The 21,763-nt window shown below is 34.1% G+C and overlaps 1 protein-coding gene across 1 annotated transcript; it reads right to left on the bottom strand.

The window, feature by feature from the left end:
* Nucleotides 1-2,139: 2,139 nt before the first annotated feature.
* Nucleotides 2,140-7,369, bottom strand: LOC660601 (Sox21a). The gene is made up of 2 exons (XM_966817.4): nt 6,909-7,369; nt 2,140-3,196 (listed from the first exon to the last, which is right to left on the bottom strand). The coding sequence occupies exons 1-2, from the start codon at nt 7,118-7,120 to the stop codon at nt 2,680-2,682; spliced, it is 729 nt and encodes a 242-aa protein (XP_971910.1). The 5' UTR covers nt 7,121-7,369; the 3' UTR covers nt 2,140-2,679.
* Between the last annotated feature and the right edge of the window lie 14,394 nt (nt 7,370-21,763).

Genomic DNA, 21,763 nt, shown 5'->3' with positions numbered 1-21,763 from the left:
GACCGAAATTCGCGCTGGTTGTAACAGTGTAGGAGCTCATATCAGTCTGCATATATTCCGGAGTGAACAACTGATTCCACTTAAACTTTTCAAAGTAACGGAGATTTATAGTTCATTTAGCGGGTAATTAAGTATCATTTCCTAACAACGCCAACTTATAATTAGCATATGTAAACTTTGTACACTGTGGTGTATCAGATGCCAAGATGCAAACAAAACTTTTTAATTGTTACAAATTACCCAAGTTGTCGCAACTAATTAACTTACAGAGCGGTTGGGAGTGCGAGCTTATCGTAACAATTTAAATGCGGATTCTGAAACAATTCGGAGAAAAAATAATTCGTTTACCCCTACCATTGATTTTTCCAACAATATACACACGAACTCGACATGTGTGAAAATAATCCTATTTTATTTGTAACGACCGAATGGATCGGTACAAAGACTATATTCATTGGGAATCTCTAGCACACATTCAAGAGTTTCTATTATGGGGCGTATTATTAGCGCGCCGAGCGCAAGGAAAACGGACTGACAATATTTTTGCCGCAAATATGGAACGGTATTTCTGCTTTGTTTAAAATTGCACAGTTTAATACGTGGGAAATAAAGTTTTACAACAAACACATTAAGGACTAATTTTTCTACTACTCTTATGGTCAAAGTATTAGTATTATCATTTATCAGTACAATTAAAAATTATTATTGTGAATATTTTTTTTCAAAATAATTTATTTTTTAATATATTATAAGTATGGTTTATATTGAAAACAGTTGAATCGGCAATTAAAAATTTTTACTCGTTCTCGAATTTATTTCTTTTTAATACGAAAAAGAAACATTTTAATAACAAATTTGTTTTTTATAAATTAAAAGAATATTTACTTGTATTGAAAGTATTGAAAAAAAACACAAGAAACTTTTTTTCGACCTAATTTGTCGACTTCTGAACTAATTTCTGCAAAATATTTTTTAATCAACTTGTAAGTATATAAGGAAAGACCGGAAACATCAAAGGACGTAAATGTCAGAGTGTAAGAAAACTTTTTTCTTGATTAAAAAAATATGTGGAGTCAAGTGACTTGACAATTTCATTTCCGAACAAGAACTGAAGAAAGATAACTTTATTTTTTATAGAGCAGCAATTCCAAAAATTAGCAAATTTTAATTTTTTTTGTACAAAACTTTTTGTCTGATGGTTGATAAGTGGTCTAAAATTTTCAAGAAAAAATTGTAACTCAAACATCTAATTTAAAATTGGCCACTAGATATCGAATTTGTCTTTGCATGGATATACATTAGTAATTAAAAATTTGTTGCTTTAGGGGTCAATTTCATAAGCGAATTTAAAGGAGCATTAAATTAATGTTGTGTATAATGTGTTGGTAACTATGGATTTGTTGACAAATATTTCACATTTTAAACAACATTTAATTTAATGCTCTTTTAAATTCGATTATGAATTTGGTCCTAGGCGTTTAAAGTCTACATTATGTTTAAGGTTTTTGGGCTCTTTTGACAAAATTTTGCGAAATTAATCAGTTTCTAGCTTGAAGATGAACAACGATTTACTAAATTTTGGATGAAATTTTGCAAGACATTATTTGTACTTCAGACTGAAAAAATTTTGAAACGATTCGAAAAAGGAATTTTTTTTTGACTTTTTTATATCTTGCGAAATAGGTAAGTTTCTAACTGAAAAATACAATGGAACTGTGCAGAAGTTGAAAAATAGTACTATGGTGATCTTGATTTTGTAGTTTTTGAGCAAAAATGTGTTAAAAACAGCTCAGATTTTGCGATAGTTTTTTATTATTTTTGATTTATTATTATCATATATGTTTTTTTTTGACAAAAAATATACAAAATTTATTGTTTTTTTATGAGATTTATGATGATATTTCGAGTTTTTTTTTAATCAAAAACGTGTTGAGAATTGTGAAAAACGGTAAAACAATATTTTAAAATCGACATTTTTGGATTAATTTTTTTTTACAATTTCTCGTAATACTTCGACTGAGAGAGATTCCACTGTATTTAACTTGAATTTTTGGTGGAGGTTTTGCTCTTGGAATACTACATGTAATTAATTGGATACTAATTTATTAATATTTTTTTATAAATAAATAAAAGGCAAAAGTCTTGAAAAAATGTATTTTTTCTAGTACGTAACAATTTTATTACATTCATTTAAATGATGCTACACTATTGGGACCGAAAGAACAAAAATAACAAACATATTTGTTTCCATCTTGTGATAACAAATTAATCCAAACGTAACAACCAGGAAAAACCGCAATAAAACAAAATCAGTTCGGCGTTCACCTCAATGATCAACATGAAACCGTTCATCTAAATAAAAAGTAATTGCACCATCCCTGCAAAATACTAAAACCGCACAATTATCTTAATTCTCATATAACACATAATTATATTTCTATTATCTTTAAAATTCAATAAACTCCGTAATTAGACACCGTATCACACAACAAACTCTCAGTTATTATAAGATCCGATTTTGTCACTCAGCGCTCCCGGACTGCAACTGTCCCTCCCGGAGGCACCATCCTGGCCCATATTCGTCGTTTGTGGTGCTGATACCGAACTAGTGGCTAAATTCGCTATATCACTAAACCAAGTTCCCAGGTTCAACCTTTCCGGAAGAACCGGAAGTGGTTTTCATATAACGTGTCCAGCGGGAATGGTTTCGTTCCGGAATTCGTCGTTTTTCATTATAACGCAGACGGGTCGCTTCATAGCCTCCGGACTCGGGGTCCGGCGGGGGAACGCTGGAGGGCAAATGTTGCAAGGGCCGTTGACGTTGCTCGCCAGATTGTTGATGGGCCAGTTGATGCTCGGGGGGTACAGGTGGCTGTTACTGTACAGGAGGGCCAGTTCAGCTGCGAATTTTGACTCTTCGGGGTGTCGGAAGGGGTACAAGTAGGGGAGCGGGGGGAAGAGGCTCCGGGGGATTTTCAGGGGGTCTTGGTCGGGGTGGTGGTGCGAGAGGAGGGATGGGAGGGAGGTGGCGACTGAGATGGGGGGGACCATCGATCTGGGTATGCTCTGGCCGTCCATGGGTGGCGAGATTAGGGGGGAAATGGAGAAGCCGAATTTGGGTTCTTTCTTCAGGAGGGGCTTGGGTTTCCTTCGTGGACGGTATTTGTAGTCGGGGTGCTCCTTCATGTGGAGGGCTCTGCAAGCAAATGCGCTTTCAGAAAATTGTGTTTTTTTATTAAATAAATTAATATATGGGGATTTTTTTGGTTGGGTGCAGGTCTAGCGTTTTCCGTTCGGCGTAACGTCGAGCCATTGTGTCGTTCTGGGGCGTCGGTGGAGGTAAATACTCCAATTGCTCGGATAGAACAAAAGGAGGTGGCGCGTGAAAGAGGCATTGTAGTTGAGGGGATTGGAGACAGAGCGCGAGCCGAGACAATCTCCCTATGAATAGGATCACAGGAGGTGCTCAATGTGTCTTTACAATGGAAGCATTATCTTTTGTCGCCAGCTGAATATGTTGGGTTAGATAGTGTATTGTTAGAATTCCAAGCTTCGAACTAGTGTCCTATTACATTTACAAATATTTTTATAAACGCGACAAAGAACACTCTTTGTTGAATAATTTACGGAAAAATGGGAGATTGTGATAAAAAACCCGCAGTATGAAATTTACTTAAAAAATCTCGCTCTTCCATGGAGATAAAGAAAGGGGCATAAACAAATATCCGGTGTTTTGGGGTGGCTTGTGAACAAAACGACTTTTGGTATATGTAAATAGGACTGATAACAAGTTGCGTTTTATATGCTTCTTAAGAGGCCCAGACCCGGAAATGAATTATGTACACTTGGATTTCGTTTTCATGCTCTTTCGGGGCTGAAGATGTGAAACGGTTTTATTTTAATAAATAAGTCTAGGTTTGTTTGAATATAAAAACTGTTGTTTTTTCTGAATAAATAGTGGACATGTATTTGTTCTGTTCGTTGTTTAAAAGGGATTTTTTGTGTTAAGGCAATTATAGATTGTAATGTTGATTTTATTAAAATTGTATTAAAATATCTGCAAAAGACGATCACTAGCTAGGGTCTGGCGGCCTAATTGTAAAAGCAACTCTTTGAAAGGACGTAAGAGCGGGAAAAGTAAAGAACCAACAATGTAGAAAAATAATACAGCAACAAAAAGTTACTAAATTATAAACGTAACGATAACTTAATAGAAGTATAAATACCCTTTAATTAACTTGAAAATATATAAGGAAAGATCGGAAACACTAAAGACGCAAACGCAGTGAGTAAGAAAACTCTTTTTTTGAATTAAAAATATATGCGGAGCCAAATGATTTGACTGAAGAAAGAAAACTTATTTTTAGAGTGTGAATACCAGTACAAAGTATTAGCAAATTTAATTGTTTAAAAATTGGTAGATACAATGTGTTCAAAATGGTTGTCCTTCAAGTCGACTATGGAATTCAATGTGCCGCTTCGTCTAAATGACTTTTGTACTTATTTGAATTTCTGTCAAATTTTTGAATTTTCCGTTTAGTCACTTCTTTGCATTTCTTGGCAAAGATGTTTTAATTACTGTAGAGTTTGTCTTGATTTCTTTTTTATATTGTCATGATTTTTCTTGTTGTGTATTCTTTCGTTTTCAGATTCTAAACCTTTTTGCAATATTTTGACAGATCTGTCACTTTGTCGGCATTCACAATTTAATTAAGCGGCAAATTACGTTTCATAGGTGACTTGACTAACAATCAATTTTGAACATTTTTGTATATGTCCTAAAATTTTCGAGAAAAAAATTATTTTTTTTTGCATTAATAAATAAGTTCAGGTTTGTTTGACTATGGAAATTGTTGTTTTTTTTTGAATAAATTGTGGAATGTATTTGTTTCCTTCGTTGTTTAAATTTTTTGTGTTAAGTTTGTAACTTAATTTTATTTCGAATTTAAAAAAAAAATAGGTATTGAATTTTAAAATTATAATAGCATAATAATAAAATGTAATGAAGTCGATTTTATATAACAAAGCTGTTATTTTAACAGGTCTTTAAAATTTATTGTTAAACAATAACCAATTTTGTGCTCTTTGTTAATTTGTTAATCCAGGCGATAGTTGAGATTATTCATTCGGTCTAACGAGTTCATCACAACATTTTTTCATTGAACGCAAATTTTTATTTTGATGACGGAATTTGAAATTTCTACCAAATCAAACTAAATTCATCTTTTTTATCGTACGTTGTTTGGCATCTATAACTTCAATATCAACTTTAATTGCTGTCATTTAAAATTACTGTGAATTAAATGCGAAATAAAGCGTGGAAATTTGGTAATAATCAGTGATTTAAAAGTGAAAAAATTTAACGTGTCTGACGTAATTATTGGATTTTTTTAAGTTGTTTTTTGTAAATGTGTTTAAGAACAGGGCGCCAGGAGTCACGGTAATTATTGTACCATTAATTCTTTTTTTTTGTAGACAAAATCATTTATTAATTTATTGTCAGTCGAAAGGGGTCAAAGAAAAATAAATTTAATTTTTTATCTTAATATAATTAAAAAAAATGTAGGTAATTAAGTTTAAATTAAATAATTTTGTGACCAAACGAAAAAACCAAAAGCAGAAAACATGAGGTTCAACTATTGGTAATACTAGTCATATTTAATAAATTCTCGTTGAAACAGTTTGTTTAGGATTTACTGAAAATATTCTAAGATCTGGTAGACTTTTAGAAATTGGTACGGATTGAATAATTAAATGTTTCGACCAATATCTGTGATGTTCGGAAATATAGGTAGATTTATAGAAGTTAACTAAATTATTAGAAGTTAATTATTATTTTTTTTTGTTAGAGAAAATCGTTTTTCCTAACAATTATACCATTATTAGGTAATTATTTAATAATTTTGTTTAAATTAATTTGGGTTAGACATTTGGTTTTAAATACCTAAACCTATGTAATTTCTCCGCATTTACAGGTACCTACACCTATGTACCTATTATTTTACCTAAACACAATTTTAATGCATGTAGGAATAATGTACACGATAAGCAATAAATATGTATCTACCTAGGTGGTGTGTTTCATTTCTTTAATCTAATACCAACTCTAAATTTTCGTTTAAATATTGACTGACTTAAATCGATAAGATTCGTTTGAAACCCCCATATTGACAATTTGGAAGTGAGAAATATATGAGACGCTTCTTTAAACAAAGCAATCATCTCTATTTACATTCGAAACCTTCTATAGTGTTAAATGAAATTGATCTAAACCTGAACAAATATCACTAAGTACTTTATCATCGCGCCCAACTACTGATAACCATTTCCGTATTTATATAAACAAACCTGAAATAATCGTTGATTCAGGGTTCCTTGTAGGTACAATTTTGAAAATGTACAGAGCTTGTGTGTATTAGATAATAGTCGTCTTTGTAAGATATATAAATGTTCATTCTTCCCTTTATCACTCAACAAACACCTTGTCTTGGGAATACACACAACAAACACAATGTTATTGTTGATTTCCTAATAATAAAAAATACACAGAACTTTCACACAGCGAGTTTAACTCATTCAATGAGGAAAAAATGTTTACTTTTGATTGACCGATTAGGTTCAGCTCACCCTAGCGTTTACACAGGCATTGTTTAAATTTAATCCGTGAAATAGAGAGATGCCACCCTATAATACCTCGTTATGACTTTATTAATATGCCACGACTTAATCCACCCCTTATAAAAGGAGGAATAAGGCTGGTTTTCATAGGGCACTCTGTTATCTTTTGTAAAACAGACGACCTGCTTTGTAATATCGAATCTCCCGATTATTGAGATGAGGGGGCGGTTTTATTCACCCCCTCAATTAATACATGTGGGAACCTCCACCTTGAATCAAAAAATTCTCACCTCAACCGCTTGGCCTCGTCGATGAAGGGCCGCTTCTCTGACTCACTCAGCAGTTTCCATTCTGCGCCCAGCCGTTTCGAAATTTCCGAATTGTGCATTTTCGGGTTCTCTTGGGCCATTTTGCGGCGCTGGCCGCGTGACCATACCATGAAGGCGTTCATGGGCCGCTTGATGTGCTCCTGGCCGTGGTGGATGGGCTTCGGGGAGGACATTTTTGGACTCACTTGTAGAATTGTCACGACAATTCAGGGCATTATTTTGGCACGAGAAGATCGGTTTCTAACTTGCACTGGGTTGTGGTTGAGATGAACTGACACCACGCTGTGATCTGAAAACACTTCCCCGAGCTTGTTGATTTGGGAGGGTGGAGGGAAGTGCATGAAAGGGGGCGTGTTATGCGCGTGAATTATACAAATTTTGGGCCCCAATCCCGCCGCAGATAATAGATAAACGATACAATCAAGCGAGGAAAGTGACCATTTGTGCGAAAGCACCCAAAATTTTTTGAAAATAATTTTACAAAACAACTTTATTTTTTATTTAAGATTTAATGGTGTCACTTATTTAATTAGATATGAATAGAGAAATAGGTAAACATTGCGGAAAAAAGTGTTAGGGACAGATAGATGGGAATAATTGTTCACGTATCGCTTAAGGAGATTGGTGCGAGGTTAATAACCAAACGTTGTGTGAAATTACAAACGACGGTTTAATTTCCGTTTAGCTAAATTGAATCTGGCACCGGATTTAATAGGCCTCGAACACAAGAATTGGATTAGTGGTTTATTTTCTCAGGTTTGAATTCTTGAACACTTGTTGCTGTCGCCATAGGATGGTCTCCCACCACTCACATCGATTGTTTAAACTCCGCCTAGTTTGTTTCGGATTGGTTGAGATATCTTCTAATGATATCAGTATATCTTATAAGACTGAAGTCTCCTTAAAATGAACTTTCAAACAAGCTTGATGGGGGTAGTTAGTATAGGGGATAAAATAATGCATTTTACGATATTAACTTTTCGCATGAGTTTAATATTCTCATTTATTTTAAATAGATTCGAAATTATCCACCCTTTTAAGTAAATATGTATCTCTTTGGCTTTAAATATTTATTAAATGGCAATAATTTCTTAAAAATTACAATATATTCAAATAAAACTGTCTGATGTAAAGTGGGCGAAATATACCTACTTACTGGTCAAATTTGAAAAATTGAATACAATAATACAGGGCACTCAAAAACTGGTGCACCAATTCGGTGGTTGAAAAATTCTTAAGAAAATGTGTAGATTACGAAAAAAAATAAAAATAAAATTTTTTTTAAAAACTGCAAAGTTATGTCTTTAACACCTTTCTGAAAAAAAAACATTCTTTAACAAATAAAGACACCATAACTTTGAATAAATGGATTTTGCTGAAGTGACCAACCGTCCTGCTGATTTAGTCAGAACATCAGGTTTAGATTTTTACAGTTCCGTCTTTTTTATGTTCATGTTAGGATTTGTCCCGATTTTGATATAATTTGATCCAAATGTTTCGGCTTTAAGATTCTTTAAGTTGTACGAATGCAAAATGTACCTATTGCTTGACTTTCCAAAAATTCTCGCGTTTTTAAGAAATTTTTAAAACTTAAACTTATTAATTTAACAAAGAATAAAATTTTCATCGTTTTTAGATAACGAGAAAATTGTTCAATTTCTATTTTTCGACACTTTATTGGTCTCGAAAGAAGACCAGAAATCTTGCTTTGAAAAGGAAAAAATTTGACCAGAAATTTCTAGGTACACTTAATAAGGTTGTAAAAATCTTTTGGTTGCATGAAAAATTCAGTTAACACAAGTCACAATAAACAAATTAAATGTTAGTGAAAGGATAAATTTTTGTAATTGTATTATTATTATTATTAATTCTTAATGTCTTGATTTTGAATTTGTATTAGAAGTTGGTCATCTCAATTTTTTTTACGTGGCAAGTTAGAAATTTTAGGGGAATTATACGGTTTGGGAGAATGTACTTACCTACAAGGTAGGTATTTTTATTGGAATTACGTTATTATTTTTATTGAGAATTTTTTGTAATTTTGAATTTTAAACTCTGAAATACATTGCATTATACTGTTTTAAAACAGATGATACTTATAACCTGCTAGGTAATTAATAGTCACTTTCTAAGTAAAATATTGTAGGTAAATCCTAAGTGAAATAATTTAAATAGTATGCTAAAAATTACTATGTAAAATAATCCAAAAATATAAAATTATTAGATTTGCTAGACATGGACTAAAAATAATTTTTTACGTGAACATTTAATTAAAATCCATTTTTTTAGAAAAACTAAAGGGTTTTTAAGAGATAGAATGGACAAATCCTTTAGCGCATTTAGTAAGGGAAATTAAAAAGTATAGTTGTATATATTATTATACTATTATTAGACGAAGGAATTATTATTTATACTTTTTTTGTCTTGAATTTAAAAACATAATCTTTAGTAGTATACTTACTGTTTTCAAGTAGCGTTTATTTTTTTCTTTTAATCTGATAAATTACTTTACTGTCGTAAAGATCTCTCAACGCGTATACCAGCCCATTTTCAGTGCAAATTACAGAGAGGAGATTTTATATAAAATGAGTATGAAAGAGGAAAAGGCATGAAATGGTCAATTAAAAAAAATATCGAAATTATAAAATCTTATTTTGTTGACAATTTTTTAATATTTTCTTGTTTCGTGTCACGAACATTTTTTTGAGATTTAAAAAAGACGTTCTTCATGCTTTAATGCACGTTGAAGAGCTAAAGTAAAAATGTATAGTACCGGACCAGGTAATAAATTTTCGATTTTTTTTGGTAGATATGCTCAAAAATTTACAAGAAAATAACTTGATCATTACCCGTGACTGCAGTTGACGTGGTTGTTAATTGTAGCAAGTTAATAATTTTAATTAGCTAATAATTAAAAGAAGTTGTCGTAATGGTCTGTTACTGTTATGATTTCGCAAGTTGCCACTTTTATGATAAGCCCGACCGTCCTGCATTTAAATCGCTCCAATAAATCTGGATGGCAGTATAACTAGCATTTCTCTTTTTTCACGTTGGCTCAATTTTTCCAATACTCTTTGAATGGTTTCTTTTGAAAGGCCAAACTTGGCGAGATCTTGATAATACTTTCTATAAGTGAGAATGGCGCAGGAATAATATCGTAAACTTTACAAATCCCATTTGGAATTGTGACTTTTATGTCGGCTGAAAGCGGATTTGAGCTTTTGGCTTCTTTTTGTTAACCGCGGAGCGCACTCGTTTATTACCGCCAAAAGCACTGATTTTTCTGTTTCTAATTACCATTTCTTTCATCGAAGATTTTTCTTCGGAAAATTATTGACAAGCCGATAAGCGCGTATAGAGCTTTTATTTTTTCATGCTTTTTTGGCTAATTGCAGATACTCGGTGTATTGTATTTTTCAATTATGCCTCGACAGGGGTGGAACAGGGATTGATCTCGTCGGGTGCCGGTATATGTGAGATCCACCCTTTACCATCCTCCACGATTAAATAGGCATTCAATGCACAATGGGGCTTGATTGGTGAGACAATTGACGGTTTTTGCAATGTCAATTTGTTTTTGTATCGAGCACAATGCAGTAGGCTGTGACAAACAGTACAGCCCAGTGACGACAATTTACAACCATTCAATTGCTCACACACGGACGGAATTTTGATTTTACATTATTTATCGCAAATAGAGAATCAATTTATTGCCTTCATTTGCGGAAGTTGCAATATTGGGTCTAGTTGGGTTTAATGTTACGTTGTGAAACACCCGAGGAGAAGAATGCGAAGAAAAAATCTTGAATAATTGTAGCGATGAGGATTATTGAATGTCGATCAAGCTTTATTAGGACGGACAACAGTAAACAATCAGAAGTAAGGATAAATGATCAGACAGTGATATATTAAGTAATTCTGTATACAATATTGTTCTTTGGAGGTTGCACTTGCCGCCTGAACAACAATGCCAACTTTACAATAGAGTTAATATTAACTAAAAGGATAATGATAGAATTATGCGTATACAATCAAGCGGGCATTGTTATCAAAATGATTATTTTTACTGATGCTGCATTTTTTTATTGGAAATAAATTGCTGATCCATTTTGTTCGTTGTTGCCACAAACTCAATTTTTATGCAAATAACTTAGCGAAAAATTATAATTGTATTTATTTTTTTTTCGTAACATGGGGAATCTAAACTAAATTGCAATAAAAAAATTATTACTTGGTTTATTTCGGGGAAAAAGACAGTGCGTTCTTTTGAAAGCGTGCTACAATTGCCCATTCTGCCACTTCTCAGAGCGCGAGAAAAGTAATATTTTCGGTGACAAAATCCCGATCAGTCCGCTGAAAAGCACAATGGTTATTCGCCCAGGGCCAGCCTTATTGACTGGAAAGAATGAATCAACAGGAGGCGGCAATAATGTGGTTGCGTGTGTCCAGAGTCAACAAAACAGTGTCAGTCACGGGTGTCAATGCCAAATAGCCTCGGGCCATCTGCTTGTTCTCTTATAAAAATACGATCTGTTTTTGGGTTATTGTTCGCCGCTTCTGAGATGAACTTATCAAGCGCTTCCTGCCCAAAACGCCAGCGTTCCAGCTTAGTTTAGGAAAAAATTGCTTTTTTCATATATAAAATGTAGGGGCAATTGCTATAATGCAGAATAATATAAACGAATCGTTCGATTTGCAAACTTAGGGGAAGGGCTTGGAAAAATGGAGTGGGCGCCGCGTCCTTATAAAGATCCACACATTCGCATCTATTCAGGATCCAATATACCATTTGAAAGGATTTAGTTACAAACTGCGAGCGTCGCTTTACACACTGCACACAAATCCTAAATACGTGAATTTATTGATGGACTCAATAATTCGAGAACGACGCCACATAGCGATTCTTCTTCTGTAAACACTGAGCCGATTTTTGCATTATACTTTTCTCGGTTTACTTCACAGAGAATTCGCTTATTTTTTATTAGTTTTGCCCATTAATCCATCCAACTGAAGCGATATTAACAGATTTTCATTAAAAAAAACTCTTTTCTAATTTTTATACCTATGTAACATAATATTTACACGTACGTAATGTATGCATCTGAGATGAATATTTAATAATTTCTACGTTATTTTATTATAAATTATAACATTCAAGACTCTCGTCGCTTTTTTGTGGAGCTTGTTATCTTCAGAAATTTGAAATGATTTGTAGAAATCATTTAATTCCCACTACAGAATGCTGCTTTCTTTCCGTGAATACTGTATGGAACAAAATCAGGAGTCTGCTGCTGAAGCTGTGATGGATGCTAGATACAGTGCAACTACTGCCTACTAGAGGGCGCATCTAGACGCTTGATCATGTTTTATACTTTTAAACCACGTTTCACCCTCAACTTGTATCAAAAAAAATTTTTGTAAAGTTTATTTATAAAATATAAATAAAGAAAAGTGGTGATTTTTACTGAAAGCTGCCTCCAGCTTGTAATGAGGCCATTTGATACTTGATGAGTTTATAGTTTAAGCGAGTTTTTAATTTTTAATGACTATTCGTCTTATACCGGAGCTGTTGCATCCTTTTGAATATGAGAAATATTGCGCATATTAAAGCATAAGTTCTTCAGTAAATTGCAAAGATTACTTTACGAATCAGTGGTGTATGAAACGTATTAAGAAGAGGCGGCTTACATAGGAAGTGCCCGACCACTCGAAATATACGGCGTCTCTCATTAAATGACTCGAGTAGCAATTAGTTTTATATTAAAGTGAGGTTGCCATTCGACGGCTGCTTTTTTAAATCACAGATATTCTAAATTGCTTCATTTTTATTAATGTGCAGGGGGTGTTTTGAATAGCTTCGATCTTTTAACTTTATACAGGCTGATTAATGTTATACCTCGATCAGTCACATTTTATTGATTCATATTTGGACATTTTTCAAATCTTTGTTTTTTTTTAATGCAACACTATGACAAATTAAATTATTAGTTGCAACTAATCAAGTTAACGATTATCACTGGTTGTATTCAAAGCTTGTCAGACTCGTAGTTTTATGTGAACAAGCCTGTATCTGTCAAGTATCACTCAAAAGGAGAAAATTAAATAAGATTTTATAATGGTTTTTGCATCTAGATTGTTGTGTGATAAAAAAATGGGATTTAATTTTTTAACACCCATCTATAATTAAAAACGTTGACGTTTATTTCAACTTGGAAGAATAATATTTGAACCACTCTCGTACAACACACGGACAAACCAAATGTGTTTTGTATTTTTTAATAATGATTATTTAATAAATTATTTTTGTTGAATACTTGAAGTCTTTTTATTATTATTGTTGTTATTTTTTCAATTAAAAATGTGCAGCTCCGTAATTAGGGATTTGAGTGTCAGCGAGATGGGGTGTTGGCGAACAATTGCCGCAATCATAATGGGGTTTCTTTAGCAGCACCTGAACAAATAAGCAGTCCTGCCTATTTATTGTATAGCTGACACAATAGCAGATATTCATTTGTTTATTTTTCTTTGTGCTTCTTTTTATCGATGTATCTCCAAGAACAATGCCCGTAAAAATAATCGAGCTCCATCTTTGGTGCATTTAAATATCCAGTCATGTTGCTCATATACGGAGTGTTGGCTCGTTCCTCCAATAGCGCACTTGGTTAGTCCGGCAGCTGGTGGAAGACTGGAGGAAGCGACCATTTCTTGGCGGTGTCCGTGAGGTTGCCTCCGCCATATTGCGGGCGTGTGTTGTTTTTTCCAATGCTGTGTGATCGTCCCGCCTCTCGGATGATTCATGAAGATAGTTTCTTTTTATAGTAGGGAGACTACATTCCTGCAAGCATTGTTTTGCTCCTGTTTCATTCTTTCGGCAGTGGCGATTTAGAATTGTTGCACCTTTCACAATATTTATCAAGAGGCTTTTTTCAAAAAGCAGCCTTTTTCAGTAGGAAAAATTTTTGAAAAATTATTTTGTTTTCTACTGGATTTTTATGTGCTTTTTCGCATTGTTATTTATAGCCTAGGCTGACAGGCTGGCTTCCCTAATTTACGAGCGAAAACACCGAAAACCCCGAAGGTTTCGAAAAAGATCGCATTAACAAGTAAATCATGTCAATTATTTGAAAATCATAGGAGCGGAAATAATATTTTTTCAAGTCGATATAAATCACTGGCATAAGCACGGGGTAATGGGGAGAAGAGCTATTAGCGGGTACTTAGGGCCTCTCTGGCATTGCTGGGGTGCATTCACGGTCACAACTAGCGTGGAATTAAGCAATATGTTTGCAGCTATTAAACCAATGGGGTTGGCCATGCGTGTCGTTGGGTCGACGTCTGCAAAGAGAGAGGGTGGTTCGGTTGTAGAAAATAAAATTCCTACCTGTTTTTTCGAATGAATTAATTAATTTCTGGCTGCAGTTAGACAATGGAGAGGCAAAAAGATTACGCGTTGTCTTGGAACAATAGTCAATGGCGTCCGCATCAGTGCTTTCGGAAAAGTAGACAATTTAATTAAATTAGAGCGTGATGAATCGAAAAGAAAAACGGAATAACTCGAAACCCAATTAAAATTTCACCTCGTGTACGGAGCGCGGACAAAAAACAATCCGACTCGAAACAAAAGACACAATTAAAACAAAAAGCAATATGGACAAAACGCGGTGCCTGCCAGGATCCCTAGTTAATCACTGAAATGGCGTCTACTGTTTTCCCATGTGTTTTTATTGTGTTGTAAATTAAAATAGCGCACACAATGGACTTCCGCGCGTCGGGGTCGGATCTCGCGGACGTGTGCAAGGATGCGATTGCTGCCTGAAAGCCGCTAACCAATACTCATGAGGACCAGATTTTTTCAATCCGATCGGAATTTACACCCATTTCGTATTAACATAACGCTGAGGGTGCACACAACCTCCGCTTATTTTTACTGCAAGCACAACCACTCAATACATTACTTTGCGAAATTATTACAGCGAAATGCCTAGTAGGTAAATTGTTTGCTAATTTCTTTCATTATTTCAGCCATTCCAGGAAAAATGCAACCAGACACCAAAATTTTCAAAATAATTTTAGTACCTATCTATGTAAAGTATCTTTCAAAATACATGATTCGGTTTATATTTCATGTATTTTGCCACAAAAGAGTTTTTTTTTTGTTGTGAATTTGATATGAGAGAGGATAATCATTTAAATTAAAATAATTTACTGGGTTCAAAAATTTATACATACATTACCTTGTAGGTGATAACATGAAATACTGTTGACAGTTGAAAATTAGGTTTGAAAATTAGGCTGTCCCGTCCGTTATTGCAAACATATAAATGTTGCTCTTATTTCTTACGTCTTTAAACAAAACCAAGAATCTTTAATTTCTATTCTGTAATTTTGATATTATTAAAGTCTTTAATAAATAAAACCTGTCTGAAGAATTTTTTAGAGTTATTTTTATTGTCCCGTCCATCATGTCCCGTCCGTCATGTGTACCTAAACAACAAGTAAATTAATCAAAAGTTCTACCTCTTACTTCAAAAATAATTGTTGGAATTAGTGCTTTTTTAATTTAACGATATAAATATTACATCTTTTTTGTGTCCCGTCCGTATTTCTTTTTCTTGCTCGTATTTCAAATTTTGCAAATGTGGCTCCAGTGGTAAATTGCAAACATTGACTGGAACTAAGTTCCTATGAAGAAAAATTCACTTCTACTGATACTGGTCGTAAAAACTGAAAATAAAATTTGTGCAAAATGTCCCGTCCGTTAAAATGGAATGGCTGATTTGCATTTTTGGGATTTGGAAATGTAGTAAAAATTGAACTAAAGTACATAATCTTAAACTAAACAAAATTCCAAAAACCAATATTTTGGAAGTGATATCTGCCCATAATTTTGTGAAATTTTTCATTCTTGATTTGCAGCTTCTGTTTGTTTTACTTACTTTAGGGTTGTTTTTTCAAATGAGTGAGTAAATAATTCTTGTGCTTAATCAACGGTAGTTTTGATTATTTTCGCGTGGGAACTGCTTCACATTGTGCCATTAGTCGGTAGTTAATTTAAACCAGAATAGAAGTAATTTAAATTGCACAGTTAGCGAGATGGAATAGTAATAGGTAACACTTCACAAATAGTGGGCTCTCCTACAAATCGCAGAAGCAGGTAATTATTGTAGTACAGATAATTTAATGTGTTGTATTATAGCACCCAAAGTGACTGCAAACTTGTATAATGGTGCGTCTGTCGTTTCGTGCGAATTCCGAAACATTTTGTGTGTCTGCTTCAGGTAATTTTCCGTCACATAATAAGACAATAGCCGAGTCTTTTGTACCCACTGATGATAATAGAGAAATAATAAAATTAAAATTTCACGGTAGCCGTTATTTAGTATACCCACTGCTCATTATATTCCTCGAGTCTAAAACGGAATTCAAGAAATATTCATTATAGCGCTGCTACTCTACAACGAATCAAAGAAGTATCAATAGGACTTTATAAAAAATCGACGAGAGAACACAACTGGCCGCCCACAATGACTCTGCAATCGTAACAATATCAACGTGTGAGTCTCGATGAGTTGGCGATATTCCTCACAATCTCCCTAAGAGAAAATAATAGGATTTTTCATCGACTTAAATTACAAAATGCAGTTTGCAGTCATTACCACCGAATCTAGCCATTTGATGAACTCGTCTAACTCTCGTAATACAACAGAGCCTTTTCGTATTGTCTTCGTCATTCAGGTGTAATTTGACTCCTGGGCAGACCATTGTGGGGTTTTAATCGTCAAGACGATTGTTCGGCTCAATTGACTGGGCTTTTATCGACTAGCGATGATGGCTAATTTTTACTCTTACAGAAGTCTGTGTTGAAGTTTAAACAATCCGAGCTCTCTTCTTCGAGTAATTACTGTCAATGGCGGCTTTTGTGCCCAACGCTGTAAATATTTATTTAAATGCAAATCCAACCTTGCCACCTTTGTGTTTCTGCCACGACGGAATAATGGATTTTGCAATTTTCTAGTATTGCTATTTCTGCAAATTGCGCATAGAAATTTTTGTTGGAGAAGTTGTTTCGGTGATAATTTATTTATTGAATGGTGCATTATTGTTTTCGGGCGGCGAACCGTTTTTGGGAAATCTCGTCGTAATCATCCACCCCTGAGGAGCGCGACAATGGCGCAACTTTCTAATGAATATAAGAGAGGAGTTCTTGGCGAATGTAATTCAATTATTGCAATTTTTAATTATGACTTCTTGAGCCAAACCGAAACATAATTATAATTGTGTCGCACACAACTCGGCATAATATATTGTTTGGGACTAACAAAGCCTGCCTTAACAAAGCAGGCAGGTATAGTATGGCTGGCAGCACAATCAACGCAAGTCTGAAAAGTTTTAACGATGTATTCTGCATTAATAACTTGTTGGAGCACTCGCGATCGATATGTAACAATGTGCCAACATGCAGTATCAGTGCAACATTGCTCGAGTCGTTTTGGCGTAATTGTGGTCAATTTGAAGAATTCGGGCGGGTTGACCCCTGATCAAAAGTCCGCCCCTTATCTGGGATCTCGAGCGAAATCACAAAGTCTGTCGCTGAAAAGGCTACAGGACACGATTTCAAAAGAATAACTGATTGTCAGCGAATAAAGCAAGTGCTCGACGCGATCGCTGGTAAGCGGAACGCACAACATGTCCTCGAAAGCAGATAAAGTCCCCTTTCGGACGGGACCGTCTGCTAGAAACGGCGAATAAATCCCTTATAAAAAGACCAAATCCATTTCTTGTAGCCAGATCGCTTTCAGATGAGATTGACCAGTGAATAAAAGCCCCATTTGTAATGAACTCAAGCCCACAAAGCTCTGGACGCTATAAGTATAAGTGACTGACTTTTCTCCGTTTCCCTAGTTTGTCTTATTACATTCCCGAATTCAATAAAGCTCGAGAATTTGTAGCGAATGAGCTTTGTCGCCTGCGAAAGCGAATAATCAGCGCACAACAACGAAATTTAATATCGAAAGCTTCATTATTGCTGCGTCTCTTAGACCTAGGCGAGCAAATATAAAAAGGCGACGAGTTAAGCTCAAAGCTATACATGTGCTTTTCATGCAAATGTGCCCCGTTTCAATGGCATTAAAACTCCACAAAGAACTCGTAATACACTGTCAAACAAATAATGCGCGAGATTCGACGTTTTCGGTTAAGTTATTAAGGACGCTTTTTTGGAATTAGACGATCAAACACAGTGCTTGTCATTCTTTCGATAAAGCTTGTCCACTGGATAAAAGGTGGAAATATTTACAGTGTATATTGGAAAAAAAGAATTTACATAGTAGAAAAGAGCTATTCGCATGGAAATGCGAATTCTATGCACCATTGTCGACTGCCGATAAAATATAAGATGACAACAATGGATGTTAGTTGGAAACCTCGCTAGAAACGTTTGCCATTTGATGTATCGCAGAATGGGGTATTTGGCTCAACTCTGTGTATGCTAACGATTCAGGACGTCCGGTTGTTGTATTTTACCATCAAGAATAAATAAACCATTAGCTGGGCTCACATTCGCTTAATCAATTGATGTGATTTATCAGCTCGGCCTCCCCCAAGTCTGCCAAAATGAGCTGCCTGCTGTTTTCACTTTTTAATTTTTGTTGACTGTAAGCTCAATTCTATCACATTTTGAACATCTATCATCATTTATGATGAATAAATTTAAAACAGGAAGGTTTTTGCTTTTAAAAAAGGATGATGGCTGTTTTTATGTAAAGGGCTCCTTATACGTACAATCAAATTCGAAAACACGACTAGTCATAAAAAAATTCCGAAATAATCCAAAACTATCTATCGAAGTGTCATTAATCTGTACAGAAAATTGCTTTATAAAAACTTAAAAAATTTCGCAAAGCTGCCTTTTTTGGGTCACCATGTTAAAATGAATTAACTATTTCTAGGCACTAAACAAACTAGCTTAATTCGCATTTTTTTAAGTAAGCCAGAATTATGTGAATTATGACAGTATTTTTGCAAGTTCTTTAGATTTAAATACAATTTTAGACTAAAGATTTAGATTTATTTTTCAGATTTTATTGAACTAGAACGAAAAAATTACCAAATGACAAATTAAATGACAAAATATTTACCTTTCCTAAGCAAAAACTTGATTAATGCGTAAAATTTCTTAAAAAGTAAGCCAATAGATCACAGAATTATATCAAAAGTGACAAGTTCTGAGGTTTTGAAAACGTTTTTTGACAAAAATCAAGTATTTTATCTTAGTTTTTATTAAACAAGAACGAAAAAATTACCACTTTTGATGGAAAATGACCAAAAATTTACTTTTTCGAAGCATTTATTCAGCAAAAACTTAATTAATGCGTAAAATTTCTAACAAAATAAGCCAATAAATCACAAAATTATGTCAAAAATAACATTATTTTTGCAAGTTCTGAGGTTTTAAAAACGTTTTTTGACAAAAATCAAGTATTTTGTCCCTGTTTTTATTAAATTAGAACGAAAACAAATCACCAAATTTTGTGAAAAATGACCAAAAATTTACCTTTTCTAATCGTTTATTTAGCAAAAACTTAATTACTGCGCAAAATTTCTTAATAAGTAAATGAATAAACCACAAAATTTTGTCAAAAATGACATTATTTTTGCAAGTTCTGAGAATTTAAACACGTTTTTAGACCAAAATCAATAAAAGAGACAAAAAATCACCAAATTTGGTCGAAAATGACGCAAACTTACCTTTTCCAAACACTTATTCAGCAATAACACAATTTTTGCGCCAAATTTCTTAAAAAGTAAGCCAATAACGTGATTTAATCACGATTTTAGTCCAAAAATCTTGATTTTTTTTCATATTTAATTGAGGTAGAACGAAAAAAACGACCAAATTTGATCGAAGATGACCAAAAATTTATTTTTTTAAGCATTTTTTTAGCAAAATCTTAACTAATGCGTAAAATTTCTTATAAAATAAGCCAATAAATCACAGATTTATGTCAAAAATTGCATTATTTTTGCAAGTTCTGAGGTTTTAAAAACGTTTTTTGACCAAAAATCAAGTATTTTAGCCCTGTTTTTATTAAACTAAAATGAAAAAAATCACCAAATTTGGTCGAAAACGACGCAAAATTAATGGTGTAAATGTCTGTACAAACAATAAGATAATTTGATAATATGGGTGCTATTTTTGTTCATGCCAGTTGTTTACACATATATGTCTTTACCCTAAACCAATTTTTTTTAAGAGTTTTGTCAACTCACAGAGGAAAAACTATGTTATAATAAAAAGTCACGTTAGTTTTCCTTTTTTATTTCCGCAATTTTCCAAAATAATTGCTTTTTGAAAGCTTGGAAAACACGTTTATGGAGCGTTTAGTTTTTTATAAGCCGTGATGAGGCTAGCCCTCATTGTTGAAATTCGGCAGCAAGTTGCTTGAAAGGCCCGTTTTCCTCCTAGTCCTAGTCTTCGGTAGCAGCGCGCACTACAATACACCACACACTGAGCCCAATCCCGAATCAATTGAATCTCGAATCACTGCCGCTCGATGACTCTACACTTGGCCATTGTCTGTCGTAATTGTAGCCTCTGGAGTAGTTGCCAAGAGCTCCAGGTGGTAAAAGGCCACTTTGCACGAGCCGCACACTCTCCCTCCTTTATATGGGCCGAGAAAATAATTACTCGCCGTTGGGGCGACACCATACAATAACAAAATACGCTCCATACAATGTCTCAGCAAATATTTTCTCCGGCACTTTTGGGTTGTGGTAAAACCTTATCGGTCGTAATTTCGATGATTATGACGAGGGTATAAATTAAGATCTTTGTCGAATCAAATTTCCCCATACAAATCAGCGGTGTTTAGACACCAGCAATAATACGAGGGGCGATAACTCGATAAGCTGACAATGAAAAGAATTCACGTGGAACCGAGGTCCGCAAAACAGGGGCGGCTCGTGTGACTACAACTGACACATTTTCAAAATATCTTTACAAATTCTAACTTTTATTATGACTTGACCCAACGACAGTCATTGTCTAGCACGAATGCGAGGTGAGAAGTGTAATAATAGATCTCGAGGGTAGTAATAATCTCCGATTGTTGCTAAGACGAGCCGGCTATGTTTGGCCTTATCTCACTCTTGTTACAGGCCACTGTATTCAATTAAAAGGAATGAGTGGTGGTTAGGTGTTGGATAAGGGGCGTTCCAGGGCCTGTTAACATTTTTCACTAACAACTCGACCATTTTTTATCTGAAGTATTGAAACAAAAATAGAGTATTGTATTGTAGTGCCCGGACCATTCAGGTGTCTGTTTTAACACTTGACATTTGATTGTACAAATAACATAGCATTAAGTTGTTGAAATATGATGATTATTTCGTGAAAAAACCTACTGAATTATTAAATTAGATTTATTTTAATACCCGACCATCAACAGAGGCGTCTTTTGTTATTTTTTAAATTAACACATTTATTGTTGCATTTTTCTCTCCTAATGAAGTGAGGAGATGATGAATGATAAACACAATCAGATAACTAGCTAATCATTTAATTGAGGTGCTGAGTTTCAGGAGAATCATGGCGTTGTTTGGTTTTTATTGATTGTGTTTGTACGTTTACGTAAGTCTGAATTATGCAACGTGTTGATGTTACAAAACGTAATTAGATGGAATAACTATGTAATTATGTTGTCTCTGCAATTATCTTATTATTTTCGATATTCTCATTCGCAATGTGACAGCGATTTCTACAGACCATGGCCTGATCAAATGTCAGAGCCTAATTGGGACTGAAAATTTTTCGTAGA

Source organism: Tribolium castaneum, chromosome 5 (genome assembly GCF_031307605.1).
Source record: "Tribolium castaneum strain GA2 chromosome 5, icTriCast1.1, whole genome shotgun sequence".
Taxonomy (NCBI): Eukaryota; Metazoa; Arthropoda; class Insecta; order Coleoptera; family Tenebrionidae; genus Tribolium; species Tribolium castaneum.
The sequence above is the reverse complement of the archived record's forward strand: the minus strand, read 5'-3'. Positions and strand labels throughout refer to the sequence as shown.